The sequence below is a fragment of the Prunus persica genome, chromosome G1 (assembly GCF_000346465.2).
Source record: "Prunus persica cultivar Lovell chromosome G1, Prunus_persica_NCBIv2, whole genome shotgun sequence".
NCBI classification, from domain to species: domain Eukaryota; kingdom Viridiplantae; phylum Streptophyta; class Magnoliopsida; order Rosales; family Rosaceae; genus Prunus; species Prunus persica.
In genome coordinates, this window is record NC_034009.1 from 47,202,589 (window position 1) to 47,216,909 (window position 14,321).

The 14,321-nt window shown below is 36.2% G+C and overlaps 3 protein-coding genes across 4 annotated transcripts; 1 reads left to right on the forward strand and 2 right to left on the reverse strand.

Annotated features, from left to right (window-relative positions):
* Nucleotides 1,839-5,281, forward strand: LOC18792852 (trafficking protein particle complex subunit 2). The gene is made up of 5 exons (XM_007225997.2): nucleotides 1,839-2,042; nucleotides 2,389-2,474; nucleotides 2,567-2,628; nucleotides 3,018-3,103; nucleotides 4,903-5,281. Exons 1-5 carry the CDS (start codon nucleotides 1,962-1,964, stop codon nucleotides 4,993-4,995), a joined length of 408 nt encoding a protein of 135 aa, XP_007226059.1. The 5' UTR covers nucleotides 1,839-1,961; the 3' UTR covers nucleotides 4,996-5,281.
* Nucleotides 6,007-9,012, reverse strand: LOC18792120 (uncharacterized RNA-binding protein C1827.05c). Of its 2 annotated transcripts, none has more exons than XM_020555984.1 (10): nucleotides 8,936-9,012; nucleotides 8,674-8,804; nucleotides 8,468-8,582; nucleotides 8,310-8,365; nucleotides 7,597-7,644; nucleotides 7,396-7,493; nucleotides 6,906-6,975; nucleotides 6,681-6,791; nucleotides 6,386-6,439; nucleotides 6,007-6,311 (listed from the first exon to the last, which is right to left on the reverse strand). In XM_020555984.1, exons 2-10 carry the CDS (start codon nucleotides 8,782-8,784, stop codon nucleotides 6,279-6,281), a joined length of 696 nt encoding a protein of 231 aa, XP_020411573.1. In that variant the 5' UTR covers nucleotides 8,785-8,804; nucleotides 8,936-9,012; the 3' UTR covers nucleotides 6,007-6,278. The 2 variants fall into 2 exon arrangements, with proteins under 2 accessions (XP_020411573.1, XP_020411574.1); XM_020555985.1 differs by having other exon boundaries at nucleotides 8,674-8,794; nucleotides 8,936-8,982.
* LOC18789040 (phosphoribosylamine--glycine ligase) lies at nucleotides 10,112-13,532 on the reverse strand. The gene is made up of 4 exons (XM_007225685.2): nucleotides 13,123-13,532; nucleotides 12,329-12,705; nucleotides 11,600-12,130; nucleotides 10,112-10,760 (listed from the first exon to the last, which is right to left on the reverse strand). The coding sequence occupies exons 1-4, from the start codon at nucleotides 13,334-13,336 to the stop codon at nucleotides 10,335-10,337; spliced, it is 1,548 nt and encodes a 515-aa protein (XP_007225747.1). The 5' UTR covers nucleotides 13,337-13,532; the 3' UTR covers nucleotides 10,112-10,334.

Consider the following 14,321-nt stretch of genomic DNA (forward strand, 5'->3'; position numbering starts at 1 on the left):
ATTTAGCTGCTCGTCATTATCTACATTGTTGTGATTAACGAATCTTCATCGTACACATATCATAATCAGAACTATACTAAATCATCATTCAAATATTAACTCTTCAAACAAATCATTCAAATTAGAAACTGTTTAATCATCTATATATATCACGATTCATGTAAGGATCTTAATATTACTTCAAACGATCCTAAATTTGATTAATGTAGGGACAAAATCCTAAAATATAATAATAATAGAAAAATATACATGTTTTATTATAATTAACACAAACATTGCACTATTATATGATTTTGTTTGCAAAATTAGCATTGGATGGGTCCACCTTTGTAGTAACTAGTGTTAGTTAATAAGCAAAGGAAATGATGATAGAGCGAGAGCGCTGGGGAAAAGGTTTTCAATTAGTCTTTGGCGGTTGGTGAAGATTTCTTTTCTTTTCTTTTTCTTTTTTTTTTTTGTGGTTGGAGGCGGTTGGTGAAGTTGGAAATGATGATAAGGACTTTAGCACAGCGTAGGGATGAAGGAATCAAAGGTTGGTGAGGATGTAACCCGAAAACGAAAAGGACACAAAAACAAAACAAAAGTTTTTTTTTTTATAATTGTTTTTAAAAATTTTATGGGACAAAATATGCAAGGTTGGTGAGGAAGGAGGCAAATCAGAACTTCGGTATAATAATAAAAGGCTTATTTACTGTTTCACTTCTTGAAATGGACGTTTAGTCTCACTTTATCCTGTTAAACTGAAATTTTATCACTTAATCCTCTGAATTTCTAAAAATTACTGAAATTTTCTTTTTTTACCACTTTTATCCATTTCCATTCACAAACTGTTATATGTGCTAATGTAGCATGGCGCATTATAGTAATATTAGCTCCTTATTGATAACGAAGTTGTAGAGCACAAAATCATAGCAAAATAGTGTAGTGGTAAGTGAGTATCCTTTCGCAGAGTCCAAGACTAATTAACTGAGTACTAATTATGATTAATCATAAACTTTATATGGATGTTAGAATAGTGAGGCTTAAATTTAATAACATAAACAATAATAAAATTCGGCAAACACTGATGGTATGAGCACTAGGGCTCCAATTTCACCATAATCAATTCTATCATATTCTTTTAGCCAATTTATCCTAATTATTACCCATGTTAATAGTAAATTTCTCTTAATTATTCAATATGACATGACCGTCTATACCAAAAGCATTTCCCCCCCCCCCCCCCCCCACACACACACACACACTCTCTCTCTCTCTCTCTCTCTCTCTCTCTCTCTCTGGGTTATAATATGAGGAGAATGAGGTTGGAGGTGGGCGAGGGGGAAATCGGGTGGTGACTATGACTTTTGTTGGAGAACCAAAATGGAACTCATGCATAAGTTGAGGGACCACTTCAATCAGTTTTTGTTTTTGTCAAAAATCTTATTTATCCCTAGCATGTGCCATCCATGTAATTCAAACTATCAGAAAAATGTCATGGGTGGGATCAATTTGCTCCCAAAATAGAAAATTGAGTACTAATTTAATGAATAATTTAATTGAAGGACCAAAATATATTCAGGACTATTTTGGGATTTACCAAAAAAAATCCAAGCAGTTAATTTGCTAAAAGGAAACAAAATAGTGATCATGTGACTTGCGCATGATTTCTTTATATATATATATATATATATATATATTTTTAACTACAGAAGAATTTAACGGTCTTCACCTTATGTGGTATTTTTCTATCGACACAATAAAATTGTGCAGGAAAAAAAAAAAAACCAGTTGGTGGTAAAATTCGACATAGGGTAAAGTAAAGTTGGGGTAAATAAATTTTAGGCGGTATTACTAAATGTTCCCCAAATTAAGTTGAGGAGAAATGAGACAGAAAAAAGCCCGAAACTAGAAGATCTTTCATCATCTCTGTGAAAGAGAGTCGTCGGAAGTGGAAGGCATAGCTGGTAAAATAGCAGCAGATGGCAACCACAGCATGTTTCGTCATCGTCAGCAGAAACGACATCCCTATTTACGAAGCTGAAGTCGGATCCGCTGCCAAAGTAAGTATCGTTCCTTTTCCTTTTCCTTTGTAATTTCTAATTTCAATTGCATTTTTCTGATTTCCATATTCATCTGCAATGCCCATTTTGGTTACTTGTGTGTTTAGAGACTCAAAGATTCAGACTTGTTACATTCAAATGCTTTTCCATTAGTGTAATTTTTATGCCAAAATGCATCAATTTGCAATTAATTAAAATGGGTTTCTTCATTTCTTGGCAATCTCTGCATCTGCAATGCTTTGTTCAATTTCTGTTATGGGGTTTGTTAATAACTTTTAAATTCATCAAAATATATAATTTCTATTGCTATATACTTATATGGTAATAATGGGTTGACACTTGACAGAGAGAAGATGCTGCTCAGCTGCATCAGTTTATATTACATGCTGCTCTGGATATTGTTCAGGACCTTGCCTGGACTACTAGTGCCATGTGAGTCACTTGTTCTCTGTGCCCTCTGTGCTTTTCTTCCACATTTAACTTGTTTACACCTATTATTCATCTTTATAACATTCTCGGTGTAGGTACTTGAAAGCAATAGACCGCTTTAATGATCTGGTGGTTTCCGTCTATGTCACCGCTGGTCATATCCTTCATATTTTGAAATCAAATATTTGTCACCTTCACCTATCTCAGAATTCTATAGTTTCTGATGATTTGTTATTTGTTGCATCGTGTAAATGTTTTAAATGGTACAATTAAAGAACTGCATATATTCGGAATTTACGACCAATCCTGCATACAACTCTTTCGATTTTCAAAACAAGAAAGTATCTCAGCAGATGGCATAGCAATGATGTCAAATGTATATTCTTATGTCGTCTTCAATTTCCCCAATTCATTACTGTTGTCACTGTTGTGATTTTTTTTCTCAACTTCAGAGAAGGATGAGTGAAAAGTTTTTAAATTTTGTTCCCCTGCTGTACTGTGTTAGTGTACAACTTTCAGTTTGATGCTTTCCTTGACTAGACACACATACACGACTTATGCTACTTCATGACTCCCGTAATGATGATGGTATCAAGAGCTTCTTCCAAGAGGTTCATGAGCTCTATATCAAGGTAAGTACTACTTGCCATCCACCCTTTATTTAAGTTTCTTTTTACACTTTCGTACTATGTTCCTAATGCATGTTCGTTGGGGATTGTCCTTATGAAACTCCTGGTGAGGTAGATTCTCCTGTAGTATCTTGGGTGAATGCTCTTAGAAGTTTGAACAAGTAGAAACCCACTGGCAATGACATTGAACATAGGATATGCCAAAAAAACGTTATGCGCATTCTTCACTTCCTCTGAACCCACGTCAATGTCTGTCAACAGGCATGTGGTACACATCCCTTTGTTCGTAATAGGTAGGTAGCAACTGCTTAATTGGACACTAGGCAGTGTTTTGTTGGAAATAATTTCCTTCTCTTCCACTCCCTTTCCCAATTTGGATTCTCAAGAACTTGGGAAAAATTCAGTGGTGGTTACTAGGCAGATTGACCATAGTGGTTCAAGTAAGGGTGGTGTGTAGCAGTGGTTTTGGTGATGGCAATGGTAGGTTTTTGGTGGCTAGAAATAGCATTGATTGTGGTAATTTGCCGGGGGTTTCTCGCAGCAAGCTTTCTGCATGTTTTGATGGTTGTGATAGGGGCACGATGGGAATTCCCACCATAAGAGCCCATTTTTAAATTTAAATTTTCTTGGTTGGATGTTAGTTTCATACACTTGTTATTACTGGTAAATATATGTCTTATTTCAGTTTCAAAAGTCTGCACATTTTTCCAAGTTATATCATTCTTTCTATGATATTTCTAATATGTTTCTAAAACGTTTTCATTTTCTTGGAGTTAAATCTTTCGCATAGCTTGTATCAAGTCCATATATGTTAACAAAGTTTTAAGCTCTGGATTGTAGATTAGGACTTAGGAAATACTTTTTCTTGATAATATACACACTTGTGGTGTTAATCTTTTGACAGACATGGATGTGAATTTTCCCAATCTCCTCTCAAACAGTATTTGTTAAACCCCTCATATTGTTTTCTTGTCTAATATGACCAGCAAAATCTTTTGTTCTATATTTTGATATGAATTAGGAAATATTTCTGTCAGAGTATCTAGTATCCTTTTTTCAAGCCTAAGAGCCATCTAGCACAAATCTTTTCTTTTCAAATAATTTTTCTTTTAAATGCTGTCAACCAGACTTGATGGGGAAACCCCTCATATCGTTTGCATTTCAAAGCTGAAGTTTGCCTAAACACACTGTTAATTCTTTCATTACACAGTTTCCATTTCACGCTGTTAATTCTTTCATTTCATAATATCTGTTTCAAACTCTCTCCTGTACCTTCCAGTCCTATGATTATGGATAACTCTTGCCTTTTAGTTTAGTGTAGCTAATTCGAAATGAATTATTCCTTATTCTTCCCTTAACAAGAACTTTAAGTGTCATGCTTCCATCCTCTATACCTCCTTATGTTGTTCAAACTTAGAAGTACTGTTGTGGGGGATTCTGATATCTTTTAGCATCTTGGTTTTTTTTGTGCTAGTTAATGTACTCTGAACTCTCTCCAGTTTCAAAAGAAAGAATAGGCTAATATCAAAGCCAAGTTGTAGGCTAATATCAAAGCCAAGTTGAACTTATCTCTGCCTAGCTCTTCTTCCATTTTCTCTAGTTTTGTCATGCGTTATTTCAGATTACGACCTGCAAACTAAAAGTGCAACAAGAAAAAAGAGTTGATTATAATGATTGACAATTTTTTTTGGGGTCAAGTTATAGTGATTGACTCATAAAGCCTAAATTTTATAACTGAACAAGGATTCTGTTACACAGAGACATCAGTTATTGACTCATATGGTGTGTTTTTGAATATGCAGACTCTACTTAATCCCCTCTACCTGCCTGGTTCCCGAATTACTTCATCGCATTTTGATACCAAAGTCCGTGCCCTTGCACGAAAATATCTGTAGGGCCATGCATCCTGCGGGAAGACAAGCCCCTGACTTTTTCAGGATGAGGTGCAAGCTTCCACAAATAGGGTATTTGAAGCCTTTTCTTCTTCTTTTTCTGTTTCATGATTTTAGTTCAAGACTGTTACTTGTAAAACAACGATGTTTAGTAAAGAATTTAGTCCGCCATATTTAGGGTATGTTTATGTTACGTATTAGAAACTTTCCGTATTGCATTTATCTTATGTATCCTCGCTAACAGTTGTACTGCTATTACAGATTGAAATTTTTTTCGAGGGTCATACTACCTTTTTGTAGCCTGTCAGTAATTTTATTGCTTTTCCCCCCTTTTTTGAGGGAGTAAAAAAAATTAAAAAAAATTGAAAAAATTAAAACAGAAAAAGATAAAAAATTAAAAAAAAAACTGGGGAAAAAAAAAATATTGGAAGGGCCAAACAACCGACCATGAATGACTTTTTTTAAAATTGTTTATCATCGTTTGTAATTACAAATTTTACAACGGCCTAAACTTTTTCATAAAAAATGTCCAATCTTAAAATTACTTATAAGAAGTGGGTTACTGGTTCAATGCCCATCATTGAAATTACGTCTTAAAATTACTTGTAATTCTCATCCAATATCCATCATTCTTCTCTCCTGACCTAATAACTCTTCGTATTCATACAGTTCTCTTTTATACCTTTGTTCATTACACCCATTTTCAACATCTCCAAAACAAAGGTGGTTTTGAAAATGGATTGATTGGTCAAAAACTGATGTGTGTACTCAAGAAAGTTATTGCTTGGAGAGGAAAAAGATGAAAATGGGAGAAAGTTAAAGTATTTTTCTTGTAAAATTTAAAAAGTTACATGGGTGTGGTGAAAAGTAAAACTATTCTACCATGGGGAATTTGTTGAAGTAACAAGAATAAGAACAAGTGAAAGCAGAAAAATAAGGAACCGTCAGGTGAGATCATAAAACCTGTGGTGCAATAGTTTAGCTGCAACATAAGCAACGTCCAAAGAAACTATGGAAGAGTGTAATGCATGGAAGTGCCTTGTGACAACTGCAGTAATGAGGATGTTTATAACCGAACAACGACAGAGCTATTACATTAGATATATCTTTAAAACCGAAGATGCTTATAAGCTTTGTCGATGGCCAAATCATGATTACATTACATAAGTGATTAAAAAGGTCATGAACCATAAGCTACAGCAGGATATATTTATAAAATTCAAAACTCATATCCAAAATCTCCAGATATCCAAGAAATGCCTCTTTTCAGTTAATGGGTGGACCAACTAGTGTTTGCTCTTCATCCCTATCAAGTCAACCTGCAATGCAAGATATGAGATGGCAATACATAATATCTTACCAATAAAATAGTACAAACAAGAACATAACATACCTTCTTTCGGTCAGTTTTCCTTTTCTTTGGAGCAGGCTGTTCAATACTACCAACCTGCCAAGAACCAAAATCATGAGTAATTGTAACAGCTAAATCAACCACAAAGAAATATTAAGTATAGTTGGTGCAATACCAAATAAGAAAAAAGATTAAGAACAAGGAATAGCTTCTTACAGTAATTTAAAAAATGTAAAAATTAACTAACTTGTTATGTTATGAATCTAGTGGATCGTACAACTGTTACACCCAAATATTTAAAAAAAAATACAACAGTAAATGAGGACCGGATTCTTACAATTTCTGGGCATTCATAATCAATACCAGCAGCCTCAATTCTCTTTTGACGCTTCAGATCTCTCTTCAAAATCTTCTCCACCAACTTCTTGTGCTCTTCCAATGTCCTTTCCTGAAAAAACATCACCCAACGAGGACAGAGTTAAAGAAGTCCTTACAGGCTTGTCTGGTTATGTCAATTGAGAAAACTTGATAGAGGTTGCTTTTTAATATCTGCATTGAATACCTTGTCATGCCTCTTCCGCTCAATTTGAACCCAGTTCAAGGGTTTGACTCGGTAGTTGAAACCTTTCCATCTATATAAAATAAACAAGACACAAATAGTGAGCAACTTATAGCAACAACAATGATTTTGAAAAGAAAATAATATTCAAACCCTTAAACCGCAGCAGCTAATAATGCAAACAATGACTATCAGTTATAAGTCGTTAAGAAACATTCCAGCACCATGGGTACATACATCCGAAGCTGCTTGTGAAAATTGATGACTCAATTGACAACAGAAGACAATGGACGACCAAGACTCTATGTGGAATGATTGCCACCCAGAACTGGGTCCCATTCCCAAATCACATGGATGTTCCAAGTTATATGACAATTTTTTTTTAAAGAAGCAGTAGCCACCTTAAATACATATATGGATTACCAAAAATAAATACCTTTTGATGCCATACAAACTCTGACATCATAATAAATAATAATAATTAATTGCTTACAATTTTGGGTGAACTTGCTGTGGAGGAATAAGACGGACTTGCAAAAGGTGTTCGAACAACAAATAATTATGCATAGTTTCAGCTACAACTTTCGCCACCTGCAGACAAGGAATGCAAAGTTAGAACCCAACAAAAAAATAAAGCAATTTTGTAAAGAAGAACAGGCTTTTTGATGTCAAAATTTAATGAATTGAATACAACCCCAGGGTCCTCAAACTCAATGAAGCCAAAGTGCTTTGATTTTCCTGTCTATTAAGATGAAAGACAAAATCGTTAAAATTTGTCAGAAAAATATCAATTTATTAAACTTCAATACTACCCGCTAAATAGAAAAGAAAAATCCTGAAGTCTGAAAATGTTCAAAATTCTGGGAGGAAAAAAGGCGTGCTAGTATTAAGATCCGGGGCAATAGACATTCAAGTAATTTTCAGTTACAAGGATTTAACTAAAGACATTTCAATTGGGAACTTGAGGAATGGGCTATCTCCTTAAGAATCTGCTTCCTTTTTCCCTGATTATTTGTCAGCCAATCTCCCTAAGATCAAACTCAAAATTGCCACAATGGGACCAACTGTGACCTCACTAAAGTCTCAACTGGCCTCATAATTAGCATTCTCACTCTACCATTCCAATTTAAATTACTCATTAACTCATGTAAAAAAACCCTCTAACTGAGTAATGGCTTATCAACCAAGTGGAAATTTCACTAAGACTACAATTGTAGTTGTTAGTAGCAGCTTTCTAGTCAGATATGGCAGGTGGAGTACCAGTCAAATTTCTCAAGGCAGACTATAAATCCTAGTTAAACCTTTAAAAAAAACTTCAGATAAGCAAATACGACACAATTGCTATCACAAAGTAAAAGTTATGTCATCATGCAAAACATAGATGAAGCTATGGTCCAGAAGCCTGACCTTTTTGTTACGTGCAATCCTCAGTCTCTTAATCACACCAAATTGCCCGAAAAATCCTGCAAAAAAAGTAGCTAATTAGCAGGAACACAAATAAAAATGTAGTAACAACTTTCACCAAAACGTATACAACATTCTTCATTTAAAATTATCAATTGCACCTTCCATTTCCTTCTCATAGAAACCGTGAGGTATCCGACCAATGTATAACACCTTGGCGACATCCTCCTTGGGCTTTTCTTCGGGGAGCTTACGCGCAGGGCCGCCTTCCAATGGCTTTCCTCATAAAACAACCAAAGCCATAAATAACAAACCCAAAGAAACACTTGTATATAAAAAATGCGTATAGTTTGTAATTAAGCATTACCAAGAAATCAGCAGCAGCAGCAGCAGCTTCTTTATTGTGAGTAGATACTGATAATTGAGCAGAAGCTTTGCTCAGCTGCTTCTTCATTGCCTTTTTCGCCTTTGCCCCCATCTCGCTGCAACTACAATGATCTTTCAAAGAGAGAGCGAGAGAGAGAAAAAATATTAAATTAAAAAGTCTCGGACTTTCTATGAACAACGAAAGCGGTCCGCGTAGCAAAACAAAGAGGAGCTTCTGGATGCGAGAAAAGTAGGGAGTTTACCTGGAGAAAATAGAGTTGAGCTTATTAGGGTTTTTCTGCGTAAAGAGGAAGGCTCAGAATGATGGAGGAGAGGCGGGTTTTAGGTTAAGCTTTTTCAGACTAGTTAGTTCAGATGACTTGGGCTTGGGCTTTCGATTGGTCTTGGCCTTGGCTCGGGCCGGGCTGCAGCTGGAAAAATCCCACCAGCTTATTAGGAGGGGAGTTCCATTTGCACGATTTAAAGTGAGGAGGTTATTTGAAGAAATCAATCTCTCCATCAATAAATGTAAAGAAATCATGGGACTTAAAATATTTTAAATGTTTTGATGGTGTGATTGGCCTCCTCAAATAGCCTCCTCACTTTAAACTCCTCATTGTAGCCTCTCTGGTTCTATTTACACCTTACAATTGTTGATTCCAAGGACAACAACTTTTTTACCAACTATTCTAATTTACCCCTGCTCCCCGAACTATCACACGTCTCACCTTGCGCTCGAGACGGCTTACCTTCTTACATACCAATCACAATATGACACATATGTAAAAGTAACTTGTTGAAATTATGAAAGGAAAAGTCTACGCACACATGTCTGTGATTAGTCTATAAAGAGAAATGAATCCTTATATGTAAAGAGCCAAGTATTTTTCAACTTAATTTGTCTTGATTTTCCCTCTAAACTTGTCTATGTGCCCTAAGTTAAAATGTCTTATACCGGCCAACGGGGTCTAGCCCAATAAAAAATGGCCTTGACTTGCAGACTAATAGTCTCAGATTCGGACATAGCATCTTGGTAATGTGTGTGAGAAACCTTCCTCCTCTCGTAATTTAGACTATTATTTGTATTCAAAAAAATAAATGTCTCCTACCGTCAAACCATGTTACTTCCTTAGTTGGATGGTTTATCATCAAAGCTAATCACATTCAGTCAAGAAGGAAATTACAAAGATAATCATGTGGGTCAAATAGCATATCTCTAACATCAAAACCCATGTACCAAAAAAAAAAAATTTGAACACACGTCTCTTGGGGAGCAATTAGTCAACAAATTTTGAACAAAAGAGATTACAATAGATAAATGGTTCTCACGATCACAAGTGTAGTTTCAGGACAGTGATGAAGTTTGCCGACCGATTCATTATCACTTTTTTTTTTTAAGTTGACGACAGAGAGATGAAGAAAACAGGATGACTTGGTAGTTTCAGGACATAACTTTTTTTTTTCCTGGTGATGCCATCTTGGATATGGTTTACAACGCAAATAAGCAGACAATTAACATTACATTTAAAGTTGTTTTCTAAGGGATGAGACAATTGCTAACTTTATTAGAACAGTGATGTTACTCATGAGGCCAAAAAAAAGGGCAAGGTATAGACGTTTCTCTCATAATGCCCTCATGTGACAAATAGTACAAATTTTCTTTTAGTTTAACCTCGTCACAAATTGTTTCTGAGGAAGAGGAAGGGCTCTCCAGCCAATATCACGGCGGTAGAACCCTCCTGGCCAATTAATTTCTTCTACGCCTTGATATGCCCGATCGCATGCCTCTTTGAGGTCTCTTCCCTTGGCAGTCACTCCAAGAACACGGCCCCCAGCAGCAATGAAGTTGCCATCTGGATCCAGGGCAGTTCCTGCATGAAATACCTTAACAGATGGAGCAACATTTTCTGCTTCATCAAGGTTTCGAATTACACTTCCCTTCTCATATGGCCCTGGATACCCCTTACTTGCCATTACCACCACCATGGCTGACCCGGCCGACCAGTTCAACGACACCTCACTTAGCTGTCCTCTACAAGCTGCAAGTAGAACTTGTGCCAGATCAGACTCCAGACGAACCATCAAAACCTGTTTATCATAAAAGGCAAACAAGCACCCGAAATCCATGTTAACGTGTTACTCACTACTAATCTAAAACAATACAATCTGAACGAGACATGACAACTAGATTGTTATGCCTGAGTACCATAAAAGATGCTAACCTACCTTTAAGCACAATATTTAGGTATGACATGCGACCCACCACTCAACAACCTATCAAAGTAATGGCCAAACTAGCTATTTGGAATATTGATAGTGCACATGCAGAATTTATGCTACGTATGAGATTAAGGGTGCAAAGAAATCCATTAAATCATATGCTCATAAGCCACATCACATCACTCTTGCCCAGTAGCACTAGGATAACTTCAGAAAAAGACAAAAATAGACAATGGCCTAAAAAGCAATGGAGAAAGACAAAGAAAGCCAGAACACTGAAAATGTAATCAAACAGGGTGAGCAAATAAATAAAACAAAATCCATCAAAACTTCAAATACTACATCCAAACGACAATGGCCTTTCACAATCTTACTTTCCTCTATCTCCCTAAACTTAGTTAAGTTAGTTCCAACTTCTACCTGCATATGCATAATACATACTACGACTCCCACACTAACCTAATATCAATCAGATCCATTTAAATTTCATTACTTCATCAAACAGAAACGCACTTTTAATTCTTGAACCTAAATTGTTGCCTGCAAAATGAGCAAAAAGTTCTGGATAAAGGCTTCACGAGTGGTAAAAATCATGAGGTAAATTAAACAAAAATTGTATGAGAGTTCAAGTAAAAACTGATCATAGGTATTTAAAATTAGCAAATGAATCAAATATTTACATATCTACTAGGGGTCTGTATACTGACCTGACACTCTGGATCGCCAAAGCGCACATTGTACTCAATTAGCTTAGGTAAGCCAGACTTCTTCTCTATCATGAGCCCAGCATATAAAACCCCAACAAACTTGCAGCCCTCTGCTGACATTCCTTTCACAGTGGGGTAAATGATGGATTTCATCACTAAATCTTGAAGTTCTTTAGTTAGGATGGGGGCTGGTGAGTATGCACCCATTCCACCGGTATTGGGCCCTGTATCGCCATCCCCAACACGTTTATGGTCCTGAGCAGATTCCAGAGGTATAGCATTCTCTCCATCCACCAGAGCAAAGAAAGACGCTTCTTCTCCTTCCAGATATTCCTCAACAATGACACGACAACCTGCAGAACCAAAAGAACCTTTTACAAGCATTGAATCAACTGCTTCAAAAGCCTCGTCCAAAGTCATAGCAACAATAACTCCTTTTCCAGCAGCCAATCCATCTGCTTTAACAACAATAGGGACCCCTTGCTTTTGTATATATTGTTTCGCAGCAGATGGGTCTGTAAATGTTTGATACTGTATCAATTAATCAATGCATTAGTAACTCTTGTTTGTATGAAAATCGCCACACAAAAACTGAAAAATCAAATTCATTGTAAAATGCTATTCGTTTTTCACATTCATTTTCTTGTTCTAGTGATCATAAGCAAGCAATATTAAATTCAGCAACACCCTTTTATCTCTCTTAAAGAATATCAAACATAATGAACAAACCTCCGCAGTAGGTATTCCATACTTGTCACACAAACTCTTCATAAAGTTCTTGGATCCTTCCAAAGCAGCGGCCTCAGATGAAGGGCCGAAAGCATGGATTCCAGCCTTAAGCAGATCATTTACAAGGCCTGCAACAAGTGGGGCCTCTGGTCCAACAACGACAAGTCCCACACCCCATTTACGGCAGAATGAAATCACAGCCGAGCTATCCGAGATGTCAAGGTCTGAAATACAAGTGGCATCCCCAGAATTGGAAATTCCAGGATTGCCGGGGGCGCAAAAGATGGCATCACAAGAAGGCGATCGCTTCAATGCATAGCAAAGAGCGTGTTCCCTTCCCCCACCACCAATAACCAAAACAACCACCCGCTCTTCTTCTGCAACATCAGTAGGCAAACAAGAAACTAAATTCCATGCAACTATCCAAGCCATTAATTATACAAATGCATACAGAGTTTTCCATACCAAATACTTATACACATAAATATTTATACTTGCATGCATAATACACACATATGGTATTGCCATTTTCCACAAAATCAAAAATCAACTAGAAATCTGACAATAAATAAATAACAATAACTAAATAAATAGATAAATAAAACAAAACAAGAACTGGTCTACATACGCAATGAAAGTTGCAATTTTTTTCCAATAAAAAGTTCAATTTCGAAATACATATATGAAAATTAGTTTCTGACAAACAAATTAAAGAAATAACACTATTAAAAAGAGAAAATCAAATAAAAAGCATGAAAATTGGGGGAAAAATCAAGTGAATTGTCAAAAATTACCAGGAGCAGCAGCAGTAGATTGGGCGCGAAGGAAAACGGACGGCAGTGATTTGTGGGCATGGCAAGTGAGAAAGGTCAATGATGGGCCGTTGAGATTGCGAGAGCGGATGGGCCCCACAAAGGAGAGGAATGGCTTCGGAGAACGAAGGAAGTGAGTGTTGGTGTTGAGTTTGAGAGAAGCAGCTCCGACGAGGTCCAACGTTGCACAACCCATTTTCTCTCCCCTGTTTTCTTTGTTCCGAAACTGCCCCTCTGGGATTTTAAGGATTAAGCAAGCAAGCAGGCGCCTGTGTGTAACCCTGCTTGGAAATGGGAAATTTAAAATTGGAATGAAGAAGAAGAGAGCATGGCTTCGGGGTTTTGGGTGGGTTTGTTTATTTTTGTCATTCTGAGGGGCTGAGGGTTTAAGGTATTTTAAGAGGAAAGGCACTCTAGATTTAATTAAAGAAATAAATTTTCATTTTATTTTTATAAATCAAATAAGACTAAAAACAAAAATAATAGCCAAGAAAACCGAAATACACTTTCTATACACCCTAGCTTTAATTTTGTACAAAAATGATATGACTGTACGGAGAATATCAAACACACACAACCTCACCTATACTCTTAATCACTTAAATTACAAGACTCTGTTTCTCATTTTCTTTTTTTTTCTTTATACAAGCAATAATAAAAAAGGAGAATACGAACACAGAATTTTGAATACATGAATAACTAATGTTAAACATGCTCTAAATTCTAAATAGGTATAAATTAAATAAAAAATCCCTCTCTTTCACATAAGCATGTGAAAATCCATCATATATAAGAAAAGAAAGAAAATAATATCAACAAAAAAGGCCTTCTTTCTAAGTTTTGTTGAAGGAGAAATATTTGTATATTCCAGGTACACCACGTGAATGATGTATCATTCAATATATATAGAATATGTGAAAATATTTTATTTTTATTTTTTATATATAATAGATAAAATACTCACATATTCTATATATATTGAATAATACACCAGCCACGTGGTGTACGCATTTAAATCTCTCTTCTCAAACGTTGTGGGCATGAATGAACAGTGGCGGATGCAGGAATTGCCACTCGTGGGGTCACAAAAATAGTGGCGGCAATGGAGACGGCTGTTGGTGAACGGCAGCTAGCACCCTTGGCGGCGATGTCAAGGGATGAGATATTGGTGGTGGACAGGG